The sequence below is a fragment of the Dermacentor andersoni genome, chromosome 3 (genome assembly GCF_023375885.2).
Source record: "Dermacentor andersoni chromosome 3, qqDerAnde1_hic_scaffold, whole genome shotgun sequence".
Classification (NCBI taxonomy): Eukaryota; Metazoa; Arthropoda; class Arachnida; order Ixodida; family Ixodidae; genus Dermacentor; species Dermacentor andersoni.
In genome coordinates this window covers 235,950,133-235,976,347 of record NC_092816.1, presented here as the reverse complement: position 1 = coordinate 235,976,347, position 26,215 = coordinate 235,950,133, and the positions used below count along the sequence as shown (strand labels likewise).

General features: G+C 47.5%; 1 protein-coding gene across 4 annotated transcripts in view; it reads left to right on the top strand.

The window, feature by feature from the left end:
- Positions 1-25,741, top strand: part of LOC126536989 (PHD finger protein 12) — a 199,353-nt gene extending 173,612 nt beyond the window's left edge. For all 4 annotated transcript variants that reach the window (XM_055073153.2, XM_055073156.2, XM_050184074.3 and 1 more), the window contains one exon: positions 25,537-25,741. In XM_055073153.2, coding sequence (XP_054929128.1) covers positions 25,537-25,677 — 141 coding nt within the window. In that variant the 3' untranslated portion in view covers positions 25,678-25,741. The remainder of the gene's footprint in view (positions 1-25,536) is intronic.
- The last annotated feature ends 474 nt before the right edge of the window (positions 25,742-26,215 follow it).

Genomic DNA, 26,215 nt, shown 5'->3' with positions numbered 1-26,215 from the left:
ATATTTGTGTGCAAGCCATCGATCGAGTTTGTTACATCGCTTCGCAACACGAAATAAATGCTTCTTCTTGTTAGAAAGTTTATTTAAGCAGCAGTTATACCAGAGGCAATTACTTGTGGAGGCGCATCGAGAGGGAACGTGCTGATTAATTAATTCTGAAAATTTATTTCTGAAACTGTGCCAGTTTTCTTCAACTGAGTGATGACCAAAGTGCAGCAGAAAAGTCTCTAGAAAACAACAGAGAGCTTTGTTAACCCTTTCGCTGTCGGACGTTTCTGGCCGTGACGCACCCCCAGTGTCGGCTTGGTTTCAGGGAACGAGCATAACAGGGAATGAACATAGCAATTTATTTTTGATTATGATTGGTATACAAATAACATAGTCAATGCAATATGCACATTTCAGTGTTCCGCAGCTGTTGTTAGTAAACATCATCATCATCATCAGCCTGACTATAAAATCCGTTCAACATCCGAATGTGACGATGCGGAACCCTCTTCCTCTCATGCGGCTTTGTCCGAGTCCGAATCCGAGCTCGGCTCGTATTCTGAATCGGAATTCAGCCACCGCTCCCATGAGCAGACGAAGGTCCCGCGCGCCGAGCCATCCGAAAGTAATCGCGCGCAGGGAGGATGTGCTTTCAGTCGCCCGCGCAACGGAGAGAAATGTGACGTTGTGTGATCAAGAAGACAGAGGGAGATGGAAAAAGGCTAAACAAAGTTCGAAGAGCTTTACGTTTACTGCTGCAAGTCGGAAGCGAGGGTGCGGCGAGAGAGCGAAAGCAGCAATCGAGTCACCCTTTTTGGAGAGGCAACGGCACGTGCGCCTGAACTTGATGCGCCGTAGCAGGCACACCAACAGAAGAAAAATAAAAACCTTCAAACCAGCGGAGATTACAGAACAACCCTTGAACCCATAACCACACGCGGGCGACGCATGATCCAGTGAACGCGGAGCCACCGCGCCACTCAGCAAAGAGAAAGTGGGGAGTGGCAGTCGCACCGTACTCTTCAATACATGGACTAACACAGGTCGGAGCGAATATACGAACTTGTAGAAAGAGTCAACAGATGGCATGGCCAATCCAGGAGCGCCTGCTTTGCGCTCAGGCGCGAAATTTTGAACGCATGATAGAGAACGTACCGGTACGTCAGTGACACCGTGGAGGGGGAAGCGCGATGACGTACCGGTACGTCCGTGACAGCGAAAGGGTTAATGGCAGGAAAGTTAGCTTTCTTATAATCTCTGATGGTCTTGAGACACCTGCGTTGCGATGGATGTAACAAACTTATCGTGAAATGCAAGGCATCATGATCACTCAGACCAGGAAGGTGCATGACTGGTGAAATGTTATCAAGCAATGAGAAAGTAACCTCAGTTACATGTGTGGGTCGAGCGACAATTTGTGTAAGACCGTACTCACAGCAAACTGCAATAAATTTGTTTCATTCCTCTGTTGATGGGTTAGGCAAGGGACGAGTGCGCGTCCATGTGATATTAGGAAAATTGAAATCTCCCATTAAAAGTATCTACGTACCTGGATACCGAATTACAATTTGATTTAGGCCCTCATGCATGTAGTCACAAAAAGACTTAGCACTTACGGGTGTCCTATAGCAGACACGAATGATTATCCTTTTAAAACTTAATGTCAGGCAACACCAAGTAATTTCTAATTCATAAATAATAGGCGCACTGATGCACTCGGTGCACTTCTTGACAACAAGTAAAACACCACCGCCAGATATATTGCTACTATCACTGCAAAAAATAACATAAGTGGTAAAACAATGAAACAGCTCAGAATTTATTTCGTTGCTCAGCCATGTTTCTGTCAGTGCGATAGTGTTAGCAGAACAGTAATTAATAATAACAGATAACTCATCTTGTTTAGGAAATTAACTACATGTGTTAGCAATGAAAACAGGGTACTCAGATGACTTAGAGCAACCTCCCCTCACTTTCCTGTGGTTTTGCTGAAAGAATGCGACTGCACCGCTATGCTCGAGCAGCGTTCAGAGAACTGTCGGAGGTTTGAATTTCATGTGGAATGCCTTCTGTTTCACTGTATTCGTACCATTTGCCATCAGCGAGCAGTTTCTTGCATCTCAGTTTAAATGGCAACTTCTTCCTTTTTCCATATTGATTTAGGATTTTTCTTATGTTTTGTCACTGTACAATAGTCCTCAGTCATAGATATGTTTGTGTCCTTCAATAGAACCTTCTTTGAGCGCACCAGATCTTAAGTTTCGTACTTTTAAAACTTAACGATTAGTGGACATGTTTTCGCCGTCTGAAACTGACCTATTCTATGTGTGCGGGCAACACTGTCTGAAGAAATATTAAGCTGTAGTTTATCATTTATTACCTCAAGCACTCTTTCTTCTGACTGCAATGACATTTCACTAGCAACATCCGAGAGTCCATAAAAACAAATTATTATGACGGGACCAATCTTCCGCATCATCGAGCCGAGTTGTTAGTGTGCATGTGTATTTTTTTTCTACACGGTATATAGTTTCATGTAGTTCCTTTGTCTATCGTTGCCGCTGATCCAGTGCAGCAGTTTGATTCTCAACATTTTGCAATCTTGCTTTTATATTGAATATCATCTGCGAAACAGCCTGCTGTTGTTCTTTTAATTCACATACTGTTGCAGACATAGATTGTTGCATTGATTCCATTCTAATGGAATGTTAGTTAAGTAAGATCACGAGCTGTTTTCAATACTTCAAGTGCATCAGAAGGCTGCTTGTTAGGACCAGGGTAACTCTCAGTGTTGTCGCAGTGAAGCAAAAGCAAAGAAACAAATTGGTCAACCAGAATGTAGGGCATGGAAGCACGACTAAAAAAGGATAATTGGATTTGTAGCAGTGATATAGTGACTTGGAAAAATAACTAACCTGCGTAGCAAAGAAGAAAATGCGTAAGCTTTTCATGCTTGTTCCAATCGTCTCTGTTGTCGGCAGGAAAATTGCTGAGAAAGTAACCACGTTCATCAGGCACAGGGCGCAGTTCTGCAGGCCAACCACGACTGCACTGAAGAGCGGCGTAGTAAAGAAGAAAATGCGTAAGCTTTTCATGCTTGCTCCAATCGTGCCTCCATGCCCACTGACAAGGGATTGCTCAGTGCTGGGTTTTATGCCTGGTGGCGTCGATGACGTGACAACTGCGCAGTGACGAAAGTCTGTCACAGGATGCATAGCCCATGCGATGTGCTCGCATTCCGTTGGCCCCGGCAGAATGACAGATGTCATCGGTGCTGCTTCGCAGTCTCTGTTGTCCACAGGAAAATTGCCGAGGAAGCAACCTTATTCATCAGGCACGAGGCGCAGTTCTGCAGGCCAACGACGACTACACCGAAGAGCTGCATAGCAAAGAAGAAAATGCGTAAGCTTTTCATGCTTGTTCCAGTCGTGCCTCCATGCCCACTGACGAGGGATTGCTCAGTGCCGGGTTTTATGCCTGGTGACGTCAATGACGTGACAGCTGCGCAGTGACGAAAGTCTGTCAGAGGATGCATAGCCCATGTGATGTGCTCGCATTTCGTTGGCCCCCGCAAAATGACAGATGTCATCGGTGCCGCTTCGCTGTCTCTGTTGTCCACAGGAAAACTGCCAAGGAAGCAACCTCATTCATCAGGCACGAGGCGCAGTTCTGCAGGCCAACCACGACTACACCGAAGAGCTGCGTAGCAAAGAAAATGCGTAAGCTTTTCATGCTTGCTCCAATCGTGCCTCGACTCTACAAGTGCCCTTAACCACTCTGTTGAAAAAGTTGGAGCGATGGAACTGGGGTCCTGAGCATGCAGGTGTCTTTTATGCACTATCCTGAACTCTAGTGGCCATAGCCGAACCGAAGCTGCCCGACCTCAACAGGGAGTTCATTCTGCAAGCTGACGCGTGTGACGTGGATCTTGGGGCTGTGCTGCTTCAGGAGTATGACGGCATTCTCCAACCAGTCGCCTTTGCCAGCCAGTCACATAATGCCACTGAGTGCAACTACAGCGTGACTGAAAGGGAATGTCTTGCTATAGTTTTTGCTCTCTGGAAGTTCAGCTGCTATGTCGATGGAGTGGGAGTGCCGTTTGTGGTGGAGACGTACTATGGCACTGACCTGTTTTAAGTGCTTGCGTCAGTCCGTGGGCCGCCTCGTGTGCTGGACGCTTACACTGCAGTGGTACAATTTTGTTGTGCACTACCAGAAAGGGAGTTCGAATGTGGTTGTTGATGCCCTGTCGCGTGCCTCCGTTTTGACATCTGACCCTTTGGTCCGTCACTCCCATGAGCATCTGCACCAAGTAGAGACCAGAGCCTCAGTCTCTAATGACTCGAAAGGCGCAAACCTTAGGCACTCAGTAGAGATTGGAGCCTGTGTCTCCAGTGGCTCAAACGACGCCACCCCCGCTGGCAAAGCGATTTCCAGACTGCCAGCCTCAGAAGAGGACGCTTACCTGGTGGACCCCATTACCTCCTCTGGTATCATCTTCAGTAAGCAAGAGCTACTAAAGGCACAGCAGAGCGATCCATTTTGTCAACATATCATTGACTGGCGGCAAAGCCGTCGGGCTCACACGGACAGCTTGGTATTGCTGTTGGCACCAAGTGCGACGCAGCTGGTACTATTGTGGTAACGTTGGATACATATCTGCTTGACATCGATGGAGTTCTCCTGCGCTACATCCCATCTGAGGAGGCTCCCCAGGAGTCGTCTTTCAAGGTGGTGATATCCTGCCGTCTAAGGAAAGCCAACTTCAGCTATTTCCATGACTTGCGGTTGGCCGGACATGCCAGTGGCTTTAAGACTTTCCAAAAGTTGTGCCTCTCTGCTACCTGGCCAGGCATGAGGTGGGACGCTCTTCACTACACCCGCTCATGCTGCGTATGCCAATGCGTGAAGCCTCGCGTAGGCTAACCTCCCGGGCTCATGCAGCCAATCGACAGCCAGCTACGCTGGCAAGTCATGGCCTGTGACATTATGGGACTTTTTCCCAGAAGCTGGCGAGGATATGTTTTTCTCCTGGCTGTCACAGATCACTTCACAAGATGGGTTGAACTTTTTCAGCTTCAGAAGTTAACGGCACGCACAATCTGGGACAAGTTGACTGAGGTTTTTAACTGCTTCGGCTTTCTGGCGGAGCTGATATCGGACAATGTGTCTTACTTCATGGCCAAGGTGTTCATGGATCTGTGTGCCGCCTCTGGCGTTAAGCACCATAAGACAACCACGTGTCACCCACAGGCCAACCCAACAGAACAGTTTAACTAGAACCTCAAGCGTCAAGCCCCTACTCACGGCCTTTGCCCGGCAAAACAGGGATTGGGATGTCTGTCTTAACGAGATAAGCTTCTCCGTGTGGTCCACGAGGAATCGTTCGACTGGGTGCACACCCACTTTCCTCAACTTCGGGAGAGAACTGCCAAACCTCATGAACTGCGTTCTGCAGACCGGCAGCAGGGCATGCACCACGAAAGTTGGCCTTTCCGGCTATACAGCGTAATTGCGCTCATAGATGGGCGCGGCCCTTAACCTAGCCCATTCCAACCTGGCAAAAGCACGAACTGGACAGAAGGCCCAATATATACCTAGCAGGGGCATCTGCGTCAGCAGGCGTTTGGTGTGTTGCGACACCACGTACCCGAGCACACGAGGATTGGACCTTCCCGCATGTAGCCGTGCGCGGCTTAGCCGTGTCTGGGAAAAGGGAGATCTTGGGGGTTGAGCCAATGCTGGGTGTTTGGACCTTTAAGGCCCCCTGGCGGAGGCAACACACCTCTTCGGCCTCGGCTTCACATAGACGGCACCTCCAGACTGACCCACCCGGAGGAAATCGACACTCGCCTTTTCCTGTCCTGCTCTCCAATCTTCGTCTTTCTCTCCCTCTTTTCCATCTTTCCTGTCTTCTCTTCACTTCTTATTACTTCCGAATTTCCTGGCAGCAAGGGTTAACCTGGTGTGCTATGATCTACCTTGATTATAACATATGCGGTTATAGTAACAATGTACAGTTGGCATGGCAGGGCTTGCCTCACAACAATCTCTGCCATGTCCCCTCGTTGGGCTCGGTGGTGGGTGACTGGCATTGATACCGAAGAAACAATACATTTCATGGGACCCTTGAAACTCTTCTTACCTGATCGCACTCCGAAAAAGGGACGCACCGATGCAACATTTGAATTCTTTCTGAAGAAGCGAGACACATTCACCAAGTATCATGTGATTCACTGTGAAAACACTGACAAAAAATCGACAAACATTTCACCCTTCTTGGTGTCAAAATGCCTCACAGAGGTCATTGGAAGTGGCTACAAAGCCATCAAGATGGAAGTGTGGACCTTCTGATTGAAGCGAAAGACAAACCGCAGTACGAGAAACTAGCAAACTTGGTGGCATTTGGCGATAAAACCATATCTCTTAGCCACACCGAACAATGAACACCGTCTAGGGTATGGTCTCAGATGATGACCTCATGGATCTGACTGATGAAGAACTCCTGAATTGATAGAAAGAAGAAAACGTTATACATGTACGACATATAAAAATCAGGTGCAACAACAAAGAACTACCAACCAAACACCTAATACTAACTTTTGACTCAAGCCCACTCCCGGATGCAATAGAAACAGGCTACCTCAAACTGCATGTAAGACCTATAATTCCAAATCCTTGACGCTGCTACAAGTGTCAGAGGTTTGGTCATGCCTCTCAAAGCTGCTGAGGGCGACTAACTTGTGCGAAATGTGCTACTGCTGAATGTACTGCTGAGGCCCATTGCGCGAGCTGCAATGGCAGCCACCCTGCATATTCCAGATCTTGCGCAGCCTGGAAGAAAGAAAAGGAGATCATTACTATCAAAGTCAAATAGAATATCAGTTTTCGGGAAGCATGACTACTTTCACCTTCATTTGCAATGAAAACTTTGTTTGCCGAAGTGGCGTAACAGGGGGGCAGCACCACGACAGACCTCGGCGGTCGCCCAAGACATGCGGAGCATGCTGAGGCAATCGCCACCTGACCTCCCCCCCCCCCCACGGTGGGAGCAGCTGAGGCTGCCCTGCCCTCCTCGAAATCGGCCACACCAGATACCTCTTCTAGCGCTGGCAGCAACCATCGCAGCGCAGAGGCTAAGCAGGATCCATCACCCTTTGGGCTGGTGAGGCCACAGCCTTCGTCCCTTGAGGTGAAGGCAACACGACGTACACATCCCCTTTTAGAGCGAGTGTCCAGCGCTTCGCAAGAGGCTATGGACACTACCCCAAGCAAGGTGGTGCAGCAACCACCTAAGGAGCGGCGGAAATCTTCGGACCACTCTAGAAAAGACAAAACCAAAATTACAGGGCCACAAACGGCTCTGTAGGCTAAGACACATTCTTTTTCCTATGCACAGCACCAAATTAACTTCATTATGGACACGCAAATTATGCAGCGGAACATTAGAGGTCTTCTCAGAAACTTTGATGATGTTCAAGAACTCTACGAACTCACTCCAAAAGTGCTGTGTGTACAGGAAACCCATCTTAAATCCAAACACACTAACATTCTTCGTCATTATGTTATTTTTCGTAAAGATCGTGATGATGCCATCGTGTCATCTGGCGGTGTAGCCATTATACTCAACAAAGGTATAGTGTGTCAACATTTACAACTACAAACGCCCCTAGAGACAGTGGCCGTTCAAGTCGTACTTCTAAACAAACTTATTACCATCTGCTCTCTGTACATACCCCCGCATTATCAGCTCCATAAACATGAATTCCATACATCAATAGATCAATTACCCCAACCCTATTTGGTTCCAGGAGATTTAGATGCACACAGCAACCTATGGGGTGACTCTCAGTGCGATGTGCCAGGTCGACTGATTGAACAGTTTCTCTTTTCTTCTGGTGCATGTCTTTTGAATAGCAAGGCACCTACATATTATAATACTGCACATAAAGCCTATTCCTCTATACACCTCAGTATTGCATCTACGACCCTTTTACCTGATCTTAAATGGAATGTTATTAGAAATCCATACAGGAGCGACCATTTCCCGATAGTTCTGTCTACACCGAAGATCAATGAATGTCCCCCACAGTTTCCTTTGTGGAAAACTGATTCAGCCGACTGGGAACAGTTCGGAAAAATTACTCTCATATCGTGGGCTGACATTTCTGCTCTAAGCCTGGACGCTGTAGTTGAATACTTCACCTTTCTTCTGATTGATGCCGCGACCAAATGTATCCCAGAAACAAAGGGATCATTTAACAAGCGCCGTGTTCCGTGGTGGAACAAGGAGTGTCGTAACGCATGTAAGAAGTAGAACAAAGCATGGGGGTTGCTCCGCGATTCTCCGACAGCAGAAAACCTGGTTAATTTCAAGCATGTCAAATCTCGGGGAAGAAGAATGCACCGACAAGCTAGAAAAGAGAGTTGGCAAAAATATATATCAGGAATTAACTCCTACACAGACAAGACAAAGGTCTGGAATAGAGTGAACAGAATAAAAGGTCGAAAACCTTACTCGCTACCCTTAGTAAATACTCAGGGAGATAGTATGGAAGACCAGGCGAACTTTCTAGGCATACATTTTGAACACATATCCAGTTCGTCGCACTACTCTGACACATTCCAAAGACACAAAACATGAATAGAACGGCAGCCATTAGAACGAAAAAGTGCAAAAGGTGAAGTATACAATGGACCATTTTGCATAGCAGAGCTTCAAGCAGCACTAAATGGCTGCAACAAACCTGCCCTAGGTTCTGGCCGCATAATATATGAAATGTTAAAGCACTTGCCATCTGAAACACAAAAAACCCTTCCTTTTCTTTACAATGGTATGTGGCCCTCCGGCCAGATTCCCTCTGTCAGGAAAAAGGCCCATATAATTCCCATTCTGAAACAGGGTAAGGACCCTTCCTTGGCAAACAGTTATAGGCCTATAACGTTGACAAATTGCCCAATCGAACTCTTTGAAAAGATGGTGACCAAACGCTTGCTCCACTATCTTGAAACCAACAAAATATTAGACCCATACCAATGCGGTTTCAGGGAAGGTAGATCGATAACAGACCAGCTTGTTCGCATGTAAATGTACATCCGGGAAGCCTTTATCCACAAACAGCTTGTCGTATCTGTATCCCTTGATATGGAAAAGGCATATGACACAACGTGGCGCTTTGGGATCCTTCAGGATCTTTCTGGAATGGGTATACATGGCAACTTGCTGACTATTATTGAGAGCTACCTGTCTGACAGAACGTTTCGCGTTAGAGTTGGCAATGTGCAGTCTCGATCATTCATACAGGAGACAGGTATACTGCAGGGTGGAGTGCTGAGCTGTACGCTTTTTATTGTGAAAATGAACTCCTTGCATACCATCATACCTAGCACACTCTTTTACTCGGTCTATGTGGACGATGTACAGATAGCTTTTAGGTCATGCAATCCTAGCATCTGCGAGAGACAGCTACTGCTTGGCCTAAACAAACTCTCAAAGTGGTCAGAAGAAAATGGTTTTAAATTTAACCCACAAAAAAGCACATATGTTCTCTTCTCAATCAAGAGAGGCATGTCACCAGAACCCACTATTGACCTTAACGAAGAACGACTATCGGTGAGCCTTGAACACAAATTTTTAGGTATTATTTTGGACACAAAAGTTAATTTCATTCCCCACTTGAAATATCTTAAAGCGAAGTGCCTGAAGACTATGAACCTGCTGAAGCTACTTTCTCGAACAAACTGGGGCAGTGACAGGAGGTGTTTGCTTAGCCTGTATAAGAGCCTTGTGCGATCACGCCTCGACTATGGAGCCGTGGTGTACCAATCCGCATCGGATAGTGCTCTCAAAATTCTCGACCCAGTCCACAATCTAGGTATACGTCTGGCAACAGGCACATTTAGGACAAGCCCTGTAGAAAGTCTGTATGTCGAAGTGAACGAATGGTCCTTACACCTACGCAGAACATATCTAAGCTTCTGCTACTTTTTAAAATGTAAATTGCGTAACGAACATCCGTGTTACTCAACTGTACTTGACTTGTTTTCTGCGAGACTTCACCGTAACCGCCCATCTGTGCGAGCTCCTCTGTTTGTGCGCTTAGAACAACTGGCTAATGAAACCGGTATTCAACATCGAGAAACAGTCCTAATGACTCCCACTAACCTTGCACCACCTTGGGAATGGCAGACATATCCAGTGTGATATCTTTCGTCGCAATAGCAAAACATGCGCCTGAGTTGCACATACATTCACACTTTCTCGAACTCCAGGCAAAGTACTCCTGTGCAGAGTTTTATGCAGACACTTCAATGTCTACCTATGGTGTAGCTTATGCAGCTCTCGGACCGTCATTTTCAACGTCCGGTGCATTAAAATCAAACACCAGCATTTTCACAGCTGAGGCATACGCAATCCTCTCTGCTGTGAAACATATAAAACAAACAGGTTTTCATATTCACAGATTCATTAAGCATTGTTAGTGGCATATCAAGTCTACGAAAACACAAAAACTCTATCCTTAATGAAGGTTTATGCTCCGCATACATGTTGAACCAAATAATTGTTCTTTGTTGGGTGCCTGGCCATAGAGGTCTAGAGGGCAACGTAGCTGCTGATGAAAGGGCTACCTCTGTAGCTTTTTGTGATGCAAACATTAATATACATGTACCGTACACAGACCTTAAGCCATTTTTACTATATAAACTACGGAAATATTGGTAGAGGCAATGGGACATTCAGGTATCCAACAAACTGCACCTAATTAAGCCAAAAATAGGGAACTGGATCTCTGAGAAAACTACAAGACACCAGGAAGTACTGCTCTGTAGATTAAGAATTGGGCACACCTATAGCACTCACTCGTGTATTCTAACTGGAACTAACCCTCCGACATGCACTAGGTGTGGCAGTAGACTTACAGTCCTTCATATTCTTGTTCAGTGCCCATTATTATAAGAGGAGAGAAAACAGTTCTTCCCTTCCTTATACCGTCATAATATACCTTTGCACCCAGTCTTCTTTTTAGGCAATGACCCTCTATTTAATTTTAAATCAGTACTCGAATTCTTAGAAGAAACGAATACCATAGAAATTATTTGGCCAGGCTATTTGTAGCACAGCCTCTGCTTAGAGGCTGTATCTGCAGTGCAGTCATTTACAGAACACATGCCTCGCAGCCCTTGTGCTGAAGGGCCCTGGAGAGGCACTAGTGCTGCTATATATTAACACGTTTTAGTATCTAATCCTTCACAATGTACTTTTATAACCATAGCACTGACGTTATTTTAATAGATACATATTTTACACCATTTACAGTGAATATTTTAGGCCAATATGCAACCATACGATTTCCATTCATCACCAATCGTCATGGCACTCTTTGGCCATTTCTGGCCCTTGCGCCAAAAAACAATATTGATCAATCAATCAAGAAGGCCCATACGACCGGTTACATAGGGACGTGCACTACGGTAGTGGCGATCTCGTCCTCAGACACAACCATGTCTTGAGTGACACTGCCAAAGACATCTGTGCCTCCCTGTCAGCCAAATGGTTAGGCCCGTACCGAGTGGAGACCAAAATGTCCCCTCTGGTATACAAGCTGACTGATTCCCAAGGAAGACGAGTCGGAGGTCCAGTTCACGTCTCGGACCTGAAACCTTTCATTGCCAGAAGCAGTGACGGGAGATGAGGAGGCGGTCAACAAACCACAGGCAAGCCATGACATGGCTGGCCCCAGGCCATGCCACTGGTACAACCTGCGGAAACGCACCTACGCAGCTTTTCTCCCACCAGCTTGTAGCAGGACTTCATTCCCTACTGGGCAGGTGAATGGAGAAATGCAGCTACGGTGTAAGGGAACACATCGAAGCGGTGACAGACCCTTGCAGCCTAGTATACCCTCTTATGTGTTGCTCAAGCCTCAGCCTGGAAAACGCCCCTTCTTGGGCAGTCAGACAAGTGGGCACCTTCTAGGGGCTTTCCTGCCCTTTCCCTAGCATTGCGCAGTCTTCTCCCTGTGCCTGGTCCCACTGTGCCGCCAGTCTTGCTGACCGCGAGGCCAGCTGTCCCTGGTCCTGCCACTATGGCCGACTCCTACCTTTGGAGTCATTCCCTCTCCTTCATCCAGTTGTCATCATCACATTGTCGTTATTCCATTGCTATGATTAAGGAACCTGCATCTTATTGTCATCATGCCATTGTTGCTATCAGCCTTTGTCGTTCAATCAATATCATTACTCAGTCATTTCATTGTGTGGAGATGCGTGACTGTCACGTGTCCCCTGATACGTTGTTTTTCCGCATAGCTCCCGTCACCTGTAATCCGGCTTCACCGCGGTTGAAGCACATTGCGAGAGATGGCACAAGTGTGGCTCTGCTAAGGCCACCTAACAGTGGGGTTACTTAGGCGCGTAAAGGAGAAGGCTGTTCCTCTTTGGTTCGGGTTCGGCAAGCGGCGCGGACGTTCCGCGTGTGCGCCGATACATGCTTCTGCGAGACCGTCTCGAGAGGCCTCGTTCGGACGCGCCACCGTTCACGTGACTGTATGCGCGAATGACCAGGCATTAGTGTCCAGCATGGGGCGAACATATTCACTCGTTATCCGGTCGTGGTGAGTCGGACTTCCTAGATTTGTCGCACGCCCATCGGCATGTTTTGTAGATAGCAACTTGGCTAGCAGGCATTGATCTGTGAAAGGTGCAATAAATGCCCTTGTGATTGTTTGCACTACTGTGTTGTCGTTCCTTTGTCCCAAGAGCACGGGTGAGAACCCCACATCTGGCTGCCCAACGTGGACCTCTTGGGGCATCGGACGATAGTTTTAACAGTTTTGCTTTGGTCAAGTCCTTTGAACCGAAGCATGGGGCTAGCATGGATTTTGATCGCTAGCGTTGGCGGCGTGCTTAAGAGAACGAGGCGACGGTGGCTGTAGTGTTTGAACTTTTCAACAAGCTAAGCCTTTTCACAAGTGTTTATTTTTAACGACATTCGTCGGTACAAGAACCACGTGGTCTACATTCTGGGAGAGCGAGGCTTAGTGCCCGCAGAGCATTGGCAAGCCTGGAGTGAGTACGGAAGTGTCGTGGGTGGTTCGAATGTCTTATGTAAATAGCTTCTTCTATCTCTTTGACTCTGATGAAGTCGCGGCTCTAGGAACCGTGGGCCACGGGTGCCGCTACGGGCTGACTGGTATTGCAGCCTGGCACCGAGCGCTCCGACACCGTCTGGGACAATGGGCGCCGTCAACTTTAATGCTGTGCGCACCGAGCGGGGTAGGACCACCTAACAGAGCTGACGTCTCCTCGTGGCTGCCTGTTTTGCGCCCATTTTGGGTGTTGTTTTTTGGATGCCGGTTGTTGTCAAGGTAGCGACGCTTTAGGCCTAAGGCTTTACGAAGCTGCCTGTCGCACGTGGAGGGACACAACCTGGGGGATCGTGCATTGAGGTATTTGCTTGAATGAGGGAAGCTTGCTTCCCTCATTCTAGTTAGCCTCGCACGAATTGAAATTACTCGTTCGACTCAAGGAAGCGAGCTTCGTTCACGTGAACTTAGCATCTGAGTAGCTGCCCGATCTTTTGCTATAGCTGAGTTTAACATCATACCACGTGGGCGATGCGCATGCAGAATTCCTCTTCCTTGCACTACTTTAGTGTTTGCTGAGTGCGTTGAGTGTATGCAGCATGATTGGAGTTGCCCCTGGTTTGCTGTCACCTGCACATCATCTGCGCTGCTGCCCCCGACTACGATCGAGCCACACCGGGCAATGGTGATGCTGTGGCAAGTTCGGCACAGTGACTTCGGCGGCCGCCTATATCCAGCTCGCAACCCTCGACAGCAGAGAAAAGTGCCGGTGGTCACCAACAGCTTCTCCCAGCAGGGTGCATCGGCACAAGTGACACTTGCTCGTACCGGCTACTGCGTCGCTGTTTCTGGAGTCCTGGCCTGGAATCGTGCCATTGAGTCTGCAGAGCTGCTGCTGTGACCAGTGGACGCCAGTGGTGTACCCAAGGACAATGTCGGCTCGCATGTTATGGACAGTGTGTGGACATTTCCTCGGCGCGACCACTGTTGCATGTACTACCTTGTTTGCGAAGCACGTGTTGGTGTTAGACCGTGTGACATGTTTCGCCGGAATATCTAGTGATTTAAGGTTGGGGGGATGTGGAGATGCGTGACTCTCACGCGTCCCCTGATATGTTTTTTTCCCGCATAGCTCCAATCTCCTGTAATCCGGCTTCGCCGCATAGCCTCGTGCCCACGGCAGTCGGTGTGGTTGAAGCGCATTGCGAGAGATGGTGCGAGTGTGGCTCTGCTAACGCCACCTAACAGCGGGGTCACTTGGGCGCGGAAAGGAGAAGGCCCTTCCTCTTTGGTTCGGGTTCGGAAAGCGGTGCGGACGTTCTGCGCGTGCACCGATTTATGCTTTTGTGAGACCGTTGCACAAGGGCTCGTTCACGTGACCGTACGCGCAAACGACCAGGCGTTGGGATCCAGCATGGGACGAACATATTCGCTCACTATCCGGTCGCGGTGAGTCGGACTTCCACGATTTGTCGCGTGCTCATCGGCATGTTTTGTGGATAGCAACTCGACTAGCAGGCATTGATTTGCACTACTGTGTTGTTGCTTCTTTGTCCCAAGAGCACGGGTGAGAACCCCACAATTGTCACTGCGTAGGCATCATGCCTTCATGCTGATGGGCGACCTTGGCAAGTGAGTGCCATAGCAAAGTGGGACAATATCGGAGTATATGGCATATAGCCGAAGCAATGAAACGCTAAAATTTACCATTACACATGTTAAATAAACGTGACTTCAGGAATATTGTCTGCTGCTACATTGCTCAATTGCTATTTGCATTACCCTTGATAGTCATCGTGAGATGAGTTCTGATTTCAGCCACACCCCCACTTACCAATATGCTCACCTCACTATCATTGTTTCACTGACTCAGCTGAATCGTTTCAACAAGGTTATCATCAGTGTGTGGCTCCGTGCCACTTAGAGTATTATTAGAGCTTGCAATAAATTGCACTTCTGCTTGCAAACTGCATTAATTACCATGGCAACAAAGTTTTGAGGTTGAATTATGCAACGCACATTGTACAATACACGACCCACAGCACGCTGGCTAAATTTAAGCACATTTGGCGTTGTAGAAAATTTGTATTTGAATTTGTTTGGTATTGGTTGATGTTAGTCAGGGAGGCTTAGAGGCAGCAATTTCAAATTGAAGTTATTCCTAATAGAAAAGATAGTTGCAAGTCAGCACATGTCTTGTGCATTTCTTCTCTTACTCTTTTTTTTTTAACGCTGCACAAACAGAAAGATAGATTCAAATTGAAAATTCGGGTTTAACTTGTGCACTGAGAGCCCAGTTTCTTTCGTATTTAACCATAGTGGTTACAATGTTAAAGTGAGAACACATAGTTGGACAATCATGGCCTTAAGTGAATTTTTTGTTAAATTTAAAATAATTGTGGATGTTCTCGTAGCCATCCTGTCGATGACCATGTTGCACATGAATGTGTTTTAAGATTTCTCTAGAAATTAGGGCATCAGTTATACTAACCTGTGAGATTGAATTCTAGGTGAACGAGACAAGAAAAACTAAAGCAGCGTCACCAACATGCAACCTTTAGGCCTTTGGCATTTACAGTTCATCCTGTTCGTATTTATTCTGAAAGGCTAGGGCTCTTGACTGGAGAACTCGTGATAACACATCAACATGCAAAACATTTTTTCCCCCATACTGCTCCATGCCCTGTAATGTAGCCCATGCTGGCCATATGGTTACCACTCTAGGTACTGCAAATTAATGTGCAGAATGCATCTATTGTTTTTGCACACTAATGTCAGAAATCATCAGCGTCGTGAAATGAAGTTCGATATACTGATCAGCATGCTAACCCCTGTGCTGCATGGCCTTGTGCATTTACAGTGCAGATCAAAGTGCTTGCTGTGTATCTTAGAGCACAGCTCTTAGGTGCCCGTTCCCGTGGCAAGCATCAGTGTCTTACCTGGTAACCGAGTGAAAGACGAGAGCGAACACGGAGTGCAGCGGGGATGAAAAAATGTGGTGAGGAGGAAAGCAGAGGAGAAGGGTATGGCAAAAGTGTAGTGCCGTGCACAAGGGGCTTTGCAGCACTTATGGCTATGAGATAGCGCTAGAATAGTGTGTGTCATCTGTATAAAAACAAAGCACTGCAAAAGTGGAGGTTGTCTGTGGCAGCTGCTGTAAATCGCGTCCACACATCACCCTCGCGATCTCCTGATTAGCAAGCAGTCGTGCCACACTTAGCGCCATTTCCAACGTGCTGCACGAGACAGATTCTCCGCACCAGCCAATATATCGCGAAATGAAAACACTATACAGCTGTGCTAAAATTTTACATTAGGGAGTATCACAATCGTCAGTGAATTTTTTATTCTGAGTAAAGTTTAATTGCAATGCAGTCTGTATAATACGAAAAATGCACCAGATCAGTGCAGTTGTACCATTACAATATGTCAAATAAGCAACCAGTTGCCACATGGTAACCACGCAAATGCTGCTAGATCTGAAAGTGGCTTTCAGCACTTTGAAAAGCGTTCCTGGATGTATCAAGCGTTATACATATTGTTATATATATATATATATATAATATTGTCACAAGCTGTCATGAACCACGCCTGCCGCGCAGACAACCAGATAAAAGAAAGAGAAGAACGACGTTAGCCAAGCTGCCGCGAGACCGCTCTTCAACAACTGCGCCTGTCAACCAGATTCATCTGGTTCTGCATTAAACACCTCGTTTGTAACATTTGGTGGAGCTGTGCGGGGTAACTCCCACGACCTACAACGGAGCCACCAGCACAAGAGCTACGCCGAAGCCGTTGCCTCGCCGGACTTTCGCCGTCGCGCTCAATCATGGCCACAGAGCAAAATACTCTCACCAGTAGTGCCTCGGCGAGCCCAGTCCCTATCCATCACTACCGAGAGCCACGCACGTTCTCGGCGAAGGCAGAGGAAGATGTGGATGAGTGGCTAACCCATTACGAAAGGGTAAGCCAATACAATAACTGGAACGCTGCCAGTCAGCTTAGGAACGTTGTTTTCTTCTTGGCCGGTACGGCGTTGGTATGGTATGGCAACCACGCAGACATGCTAACTACATGGACACGCTTCGTTGAGATCAAAAAGTTTTTTGGTGACTCGGACGCATAGAAGAAACGTGCGGAACTCGCATTAGCCCAGAGAGCTCAGGTACCCGGCGAGACTTGCAGTATTTATATCGAAGAAATTTTGAAGCTGTGCCGAACTGTCAACCCTCAAATGACAGAGGAAGGTAAAGTGGGGCACGTGGTAAAAGGAATAGCGGAAGACGTGTACAACTTCCTCATTGGTAAAGAGAACTTGCACACTGTATCAGAACTGATACGGCACTGCCGTACATTCGAGGCGCTGAAGACTCTCCGAATTACACCGAAGTTTGGACGGCTGGCCAATGTAACGACTGTAGCAAGTGTTGACACGAGTCCTCCGCTCCCAGACCTTTTGTCCGGCATCCGCCAGATAGTCCGCGAGGACCTCCAGCGACATGACGAACAGGCACGTTATGCGGCGCCACGTTGCAGCTCCTCCGTTTTCCGAGACACTCTTTGGGAACCCCCTTCGGCTACTTGGAACCACTCGGTGAACGTCGCGGATCTTAACGGCTCGAGAGATGAACCGCATTACATTACGACCGAACCACCACGCAATGATTCGCCCCCTCAACGTTTTGATCCATGCCCACGGAACTTTCGTCCACGAACACTCGCCGCTACCTACGACTATCAAGGGGAAGAGCCTCGTTACCCTCAACCGATGTCTTTGGCAGAATACTTCAATCCGCATTCTGAAGTTCGCCCTTCGCCAGTGTGTTACTGCTGCGGCATGCCTGGCCATATGGCTAGGTACTGTAGCCGACGCCGAACATCAAACTATGGATTGTCAGCGTCGACTATGCGGTCTAGCGGTCGTACACTGCGCACTCAGTGGCCAGGAGACTCCACTTCAGGAAGTCACTTTCGAGAGGACCGATGCACCGCCCAGGAGACCTACTTTGGAGAAGAAAGAACCCGGAACCGCTACCGCTCCCCTGCCTCCGACCGTACTCTGACGCCACCACCAGCCTTCCGAGCCTCCCGATCACCATCCCCTCGGCCACGATTCACGTCACCATCGCCTCGGCGCCTTTTCGTGTCGCCCCCGCCGGGAAACTAGCCAGCGCGGCCGATGGAGGTGAGGTCGCTGGAAAATGTGTGCTGCCGACTCAACTGCCTCCAACTATTTTCATGCTAATGAATAAGGTTCATGTACTGATTGATGGGGTCTCTACAATGGCTTTAGTCGACACGGGAGCAACTGTCTTGGTCATGAGTGTGGGGTTCAAAGGCCTTCTGGGACGCAAGGTTATGTTTCGTTGGGACCAGTGCACAAGTTTCCGTGGAGTCAGTGGTGAAGCATTATACCCGATTGGTGTGTGTAACGTGGATGTGTCTTTGGGTGGGAAAGTTTTTAATGCAGAGTTTACTGTTCTTCCTCGCTCCTCGCATGACGTGATTCTGGGGATTGACTTTTTGCAATTGTGTGGTTCGAATGTTGACTGCCGCATGGGAGAACTCAGTGTCGACACCAGTGTTTCACCTGTGCTCTTTGAAGGTGAAGCTTGCCCGGAGAGTGTGTTGTGCGTGTCTGAGGATGCAGTTGTGCCCGCCTTATCCACGGTGCGTGTTGCCGTCGCCTGTTCATCTCCGACTCCTATCTCGTTCGATGCTGCAGTGGAACCTGTACATCGCAACTGCCTCAAGAAAAACGTGTTAGTTCCGCACTGTGTGGTCTCAGTGACCAATGGATGCGCGGGGCTGTGGGCGCTAAACTGTTCCACTGAAGCGGCAGTGTTACCTCAAGGCCTAAAGATTGCCACGTTTCAGGAAGACTCGCCCGTATCGGTGGCAGTACTTACAGAGCTACCCGATGGAGGAGCAATCAGTGTCTCGAGCCCCGGGAGCTCGAAGATACTTTCCATGATTGATAAGTCACTCAGCAATCACAAGCGTCGAGTTTTGATGGTCCTGCTTACGAAACATACCTCGGTATTCGACTTTGCGCAGCACGATAGCCCACCATAGATTCTCGCGTCCAGAACTCGTCACCGCATCAACACAGGAGCCGCCCAGCCAATCTGACAAAAACCCTATCGTGTATCCCCGTCAGAACGCAAGATAATCAGCGATCAGGTCCAAGAAATGCTATACAAAAGCGTCATTCGAGAATCATCTAGTCCTTGGGCAGCCCCCGTGATATTGGTGAAGAAGAAAGACGGTACATGGCGGTTCTGTGTTGATTACCGTCGCCTAAACGCCATTACTAAGAAGGATGTATATCCGCTCCCACGAATTGACGACGCCATCGACTGTCTCTTTGTGGCATCTTACTTTTTCCTCAATCGATTTACGGTCAGGTTACTGGCAAATTTCTATACACAAGGACGACAGAGAAAAGACAGCATTTGTAACACCCGACGGACTATTCGAGTGTAACGTGATGCCTTTCGGGTTGTGTAACGCGCCCACAACGTTCGAAAGGTTCATGGACACGATATTATGCGGCTTAAAATGGGAAGTTTGCATGTGCTACTTAGACGATGTTGTGATCTTCGGGCGAACGTTTAGTGAGCACAACAAACGTTTGGATTTGGTCTTGAACTGCTTGGAGAAAGCGGGTGTTGTGCTCAATTAAAAAAAATGCCGTTTTGGGGAACGACAAACTCTTGTGCTTGGCCATCTGGTCGCTAAAGAAGGCATCCGACCAGATCCACAAAAGACTGCGGCCGTAGAAGCATTTAGAGTACCCAACTCTGTCAAGCAGTTAAGAAGTTTTTTGGGCTTGTGCTCATATTTTCGCCGATTCATTCTCCGGTTTGCTGACATGGCTCATCCCCTTACACGCCTTCTCCAAAAAGGCGTTCCCTTTGAGTGGACTGCAGATTGCGACTCATCGTTTCACCAGCTCAAGTTCCTGTTGACATCCCAACCAATTCTTCGCTACTTTGATCCTTCATCACCAACTGAGATTCACACCGACGCCAGCGGCGTAGGCATCGGTGCTGTGCTAGTTCAGCATGTTGGCGACAGTGAGCACGTGATCTCTTATGCTAGCTGGTCCTTGAGTCGCTCCGAGCGCAACTACACAGTCACCGAACAAGAGTGTCTGGCGGTCATCTTCGCCGTGCAATGGTTTCGTTCGTATCTCTATGGGCGCCCCTTCACTATGATAACAGATCATCATGCGCTATGCTGGCTTGTGAATCTGCGGGATCCCTCAGGACGACTAGCGCGCTGGGCCCTCCGTCTACAGGAATACGATTTCGTTATTTGCTACAAAAGTGGCCAGCGGCATGCTGACGCTGATTGTCTCTCTCGGATGCCACTTCAAACAACTGAATGTGATGCGGACAATTTTGATGAATACATCGCTTTTGTGTCCCCGGAATTTCCGGATATGGGTACCGTCATATCCGAGCAGCACAAGGACGAGAGCTTACAACCGCTCTTCGCGGCAGCACAGGAGTCACCTGCAGGCAGTCGCTTTCGCCTACGTGATGGAGGCGCGCTGTATAAGAAGAGCTACTCGACCACCGGTGCACGCTACCTTTTAGTTGTCCCCAAGAACCTTCGCCACCAAGTATTACACGCCATGCATGATGACCCAACTTCCGGTCATCTTGGTTCCACACGTACACTCTACTGGGCTCAAGAACGTTTTTACTGGCCTAAGATGCGGAAAGATTGAACGGTACGTCGCCAGCTGCTCTCAATGCCAGCGCTACAAGCGTCTGCCACAAGCGCCACATGGCCTGCTTCAACCAGTTCCCCCTTCTAGCGTCCCCTTTGAGCAAGTTGGTATAGATCGTCTGGGCCCTTTCCCGCGATCCTCCAAGGGTAATGGTTGGGTTATCGTTTGCGTAGATCACCTTACCCGCTATTGTGAGACCGCCGCATTGCCATCGGCCACAGCTACAGAAGTTTCTATCTTCTTGCTGGCTAACGTTATACTCCGACATGGACCTCCTCGCATAGTTATCAGCGATCGTGGGTGACAGTTTACTGCGGACGTGGTTGAAGAAACCCTTCGTCTGTGTTCATGTAGCTTCCACCATTCTAGGCCCTACCATCCACAAACTAATGGTCTGGTCGAGCACACAAACAGAATGCTTGCCAAAATGCTGTCCATGTACGTCGATTCAGCACACAAGAATTGGGACAGTATCTTGCCTTTCATTACCTATGCCTTCAATACCGCGAGACACGAGACCACTTGTTACTCACCATTTTTCCTTCTGTATGCTCGTTTGCCACACTACACCCTCCACACCATATTTCCCTACTTCGCTCATGACAACGAATCAATTGATGAGATCCTGTGTCGAGCAGAAGAAGCGCGACGCCTCGCTAGGCTACGCACCCTAGCATCGCAGGACCGGTCCAAGATACGCTATGACGGGCGTCACCGCCACGTTTACTTCGATCCTGGTGACCTTGTGTGGCTCTGGACGCCGTTGCGGAAGCGTGGCTTGTGCCAGAAGTTTCTCGCCCACTACGTCGGCCCTTACGTTATTCTGGAGTGCCTCAGCGAAGTAAACTACCGCATTGCGCGTCTCACGAGCAGTGGAGGATGCTCGGCCAAGGCTGAAGTGACACACGTCGCGCGTCTGAGGCGTTACAACCGACGAGATGACTGACTTGCCTGGCGGGCTTCGTCTGCCAGCGGGGAAATGTCACAAGCTGTCATGAACCACGCCTGCCGTGCAGACAACCAGATAAAAGAAAGAGAAGAACGACGTTAGCCAAGCTGCCGCGAGACCGCTCTTCAACAACCGCGCCTGTCAACCAGATTCATCTGGTTCTGCATTAAACACCTCGTGTGTAACAATATATATATAGAACTTGAGTGGTGCTACAAGGTAAACAGAACAAGTATTTAATTTCAACAGTTTCGATCGGTGGACCGATCTTCATTAGGGTTTACAAAAAAATGGCAGTACGGCCCTGGTAGTGAAGACACCAGATTGCACACCCGGTCTGGTGTCTTCACTACCAGGGCCGAACTGCCATTTTTTTGTAAACCCCGATGAAGATTGGTCCACCGGTGTGCGGTCTGGTGTCTTCACTGCCAGGGTCGAACTGCCATTTTTTTTTAAACCCTGATAAAGATCGGTCCACCGATCGAAACTGTTGAAATCAAATACTTGTTCTGTTTACCTTGTAGCACCGCTCAAGTTCTTTACGTTTGAAAGGTAGCCTGAAGAATTGCTCTTTACCTACTATATATATATATATATATATATATATATATATGTTGTTGTGTTGTTATACAGATGAAGTTAAATCTAGCTTTATTTGTACAAGTTCGGATGTGATTTATATGCTTGAATGTTCCTTCTGTAAGAAACAATATATTGTTGAAACGGGATAATCAGTGAACATCAGATTAAACGGACATTGTGCGGACACTGCTAAAAAGCTTGACAAAGCCATCGCCGAGCATTTCAAGTGACCAGGTCATAACTTTGATGAACTTAAGCTGCACATCTTACAGTCAAACTTTCGTTCTGAACAATGAAGAAAATACAGAGAATCGTACCTTATCCATCAGTTCAAGACATTGCAACCAATAGGCATAAACATTTCAAAGGGAGCTTTAGAATCTATTAGCTATGCTAAATTTCAAGCTATAGGCAACAACCACTTCGTGTTTTTTCCTTTCTTTGAGTTTCTTTTATTTATTTATTCATTCTATTTAAGTGTTTTTTATTCTTTTAGTTCATTCTTCCATATATATATATATATATATATATATATATATATATATATATATATATATATATATATATATATACTACAAGCATCGGTTTCTGCTAGTCCTTCTATGTGTTAGCGGCGAGAGTGTCGAATTGAGAATAAAGGAGTGCTGTGCACAAGGCCAAGGACATGGCCGTCTGTCAATCACGTGTCAACGGCCATGTCAGCTGGCCTGTCTGGTGGTTGTGGGCTATCATGTTTCTCAAAGGGATAATAGAAGGACTAGCAGAAACCAATGCTTGTAAAATATATATATCAGGGTGTCTACCAACCGGGAAAACCGGGAATTCTCAGGGATTTTGAGTAGTCTGGAAAAAGTCAGGGACAACTCAGGGAATTTGGGCCTCTATCAGGGAAAATTAGCGCCAATTTTATTGAAAGGGTCGAAAGTCGCGGTAATGCTGGCTCGAGCAACAGACAGGAATGGTAATGAATCGTGTTTTACGCGCTGTGGTCGGCTGGAGGAGTTGCCAGTGTGCAGTCAACGACCGAGTTTCCGGATTCCCGATAATTTGGACGGCTTCGCGGCACCGCCACGTAACCCATAGAGTCAACGTATCGGAACGTGTGAAATTTCGGACGCAAGAACTCTTCGCCGTCCGATTTTCCGGACGTTTTGCCGTGACCGCGGGTCCGAAACGGCAATAATCAAAGGTACCACCGCTGCTGTTTTGATTACTTCGCCACCTCGAACCGGCACTCTCGCACGTAGATCCGCTGGCAGCCGTTGCCACCACTGCGGCAACGCAAGGCCTAGCTGCTTCGACGTTCGCGCTGAAGCTTCTTGCCGTTGGATGCCGAGTTTTTTATTGAAAGAATTAGCTGCTGTCAGCAATGGCACGGACTCCGAATTTATGGTCCTCGTGATTGGCTTAGGAACTTAGAAAATACGGTGCGTTGCATAATGCCGGTTTCCGAAAGTCAGCTTCGCCTTTGTACAGAAATGTTACATGGTGAAGCATACGCATAAGTATTGTAGTGAAGCATAACAAGCGTTAGAAGGGGATATTGCCACGGAACACAATATGCATTCCTTAAATATACACGCGTGCACCCTGTATTTCCTGTCACAGTACGAGCGCCGATATGCCTAATATGTGTACCGATAGGGCTTCAGAGCGTTTTCGAACGTGCCTGTCGCGGTTAGAGCCACTAAGGGCAGTAATGACACGCATTTATTTTTTTCCAACTCGCCGATTTTTCGAACGTTTTCCCGACCCCTAGGGAGTTCTAAAAATCGGTCGTGGACTGTGCAACTGGCCAAGATGCTTCAAATGGTCCTTGGGGTGAACGAGTGGCCAAAGGGGGACAAGAACAGAAATGATGTATGCATTGAGGAATAAGCGGGAAAGGAAGCTTGCTGCCGCCGTTTTGAAGAAGTTTGAGCTCAAAAAACAAAATTTTGGCTGATGCCGAGATGCAGGTGTCCCGCATCCAAAGCAAAATAAACTCTTTAGAGCAGTGAAACACAACACTCAGGCGTCATGCGCGGGCTGAGAGTATGTCAGGACAGTTGAGGCTGACTTACGAGCGGTTGAGAGAGAATCTCAATTGTGACAGGGTTCGGGCCTCATACCACTGAGCTTGCTATCAGTTGATAGAAATAGCTCATATTCGAATATATTTGCTACTATCTGCATCTCCTTTTTATTCGTATATTTGTGAATATCCGACTTCATTTGTAATTTTTTTCGAAGACACTTTATTTGCTGTGCATTTTACTAACCCCTGCCTTCTATTCTCTTTTTGAATAACATAAACACTACTCCTTAGTATTCAAATTGGATTAAACCACTTTCTTATTTTTTCATGTGCTTACTAGAGAGTTACAGCATCAGGCGATATGGTTTCAGCCCGTCTTGACATAAAACATAGTTCTGCATCACTCAGGGAAGTGTGCAACGGCACTCAGGGAAAACCTGGAAAACTCAGGGAATTTGGAAATGTCAACTTGGTAGACACCCTGTATATATATATATACATACACACACGCCGGCTGACATGGCCGTTGCCCCGTGATTGACAGACGGCCATGTCCTTGGCCTTGTGCACAGCACTCCTTTATTCTCAATTCGACACTCTCGCCGCTAACGCACCTTTGCTCATTGCCACACCCATCAGCCTTATGCCCTCTAGAAGAACCCCACCTATATACACTGTGCTTAGGAAAGCATATGTCGCCTTGAAGAAGACAAGTCCACTTGGCGAAACCTTGGCTCTCATTGTCACTTTGTTCTCATTTTGCTCATCGTCTTGAATTTCCATCGCCCGCCTTCCCGCTGTTTTCCCTGGATTTCAGCACTTGCCATGTTACACACCACTCTGCGAGCAGCAATGAAATGTGTTTAGCGTAGACACCATGAATTGCACTGCTACAAGCCTTGCATGCTGCTGCTGCTGTGGTGGCTTTGATAAATCTAAACTGCCTACTGAAGAAAGTTTCGGAACCCTTGTTCTAGAGTTTTGTAGGGTAAGAGAATTGGTACCTAGGGAGGTAAAATGGAGAGATGAAATTTTCACTTGGCTAACACAAGGCTTTGGAGAGGCTCTGCTATAGAATAGTAATAGGCTGCTGCTGGTTCTTATGGCAGCATGTCAAACATTTGGCTGAGTAGTTGATGCTGCTATATACCAATGATGACAATATATTTAACAGGGCACAAGGAGGACATGCAGCTGCCGTGTGAATCCCATTGGTGCTGCTGGCTGGGAAGGCACGGCATTATTACACCATGGCTCCCTTATCAAGCTTGGCTGTCTCCAGTTTGTCTTCAGTGTCACCAAGAACGTCGATTAGGCAAGGTGGACCTTGTACAGAATGTTACCTTTTCAATAAACTCCATGCAACAGCAGTCCTCTCATTTGGATGTTTGAGCCATTTTTGCATGTTATTTTTGAGACATTTACGTGTACACCCATTAAAGGGCAACTGTAATGAAATTTCAATTTGGTTAAATTGGTTAGGTATGAATGAGTAGTAATTTACTAGTCAAGCAACTGTGGCAATGATGCAGGGCTGGGAACTGTCTGATTCTTTTAAATAAGTTAAAGCTTCGATATAACGAACTTTAGTGTAGCTTCTTGTCCATAGAACACCATGTATTTTCAATCTCAATAGTGTGTTTGTACAAGATTTCAATATAACAAAATTTAATTGCCATTGGGAAGGAATAGTGAGGCAATAAAGGGAATTTGCCGCAGATGCATATAATCGGATGGTTGAAGTACATGTGGCTGCTTGCGAACGCACCTCTTAAGGCCCGTTTATAGTCCAACGTTATCGGCGCGCGGGCGAGCGTCGTTCGCGGTCAGTCACGCTACGTCAGTGGCGCTGC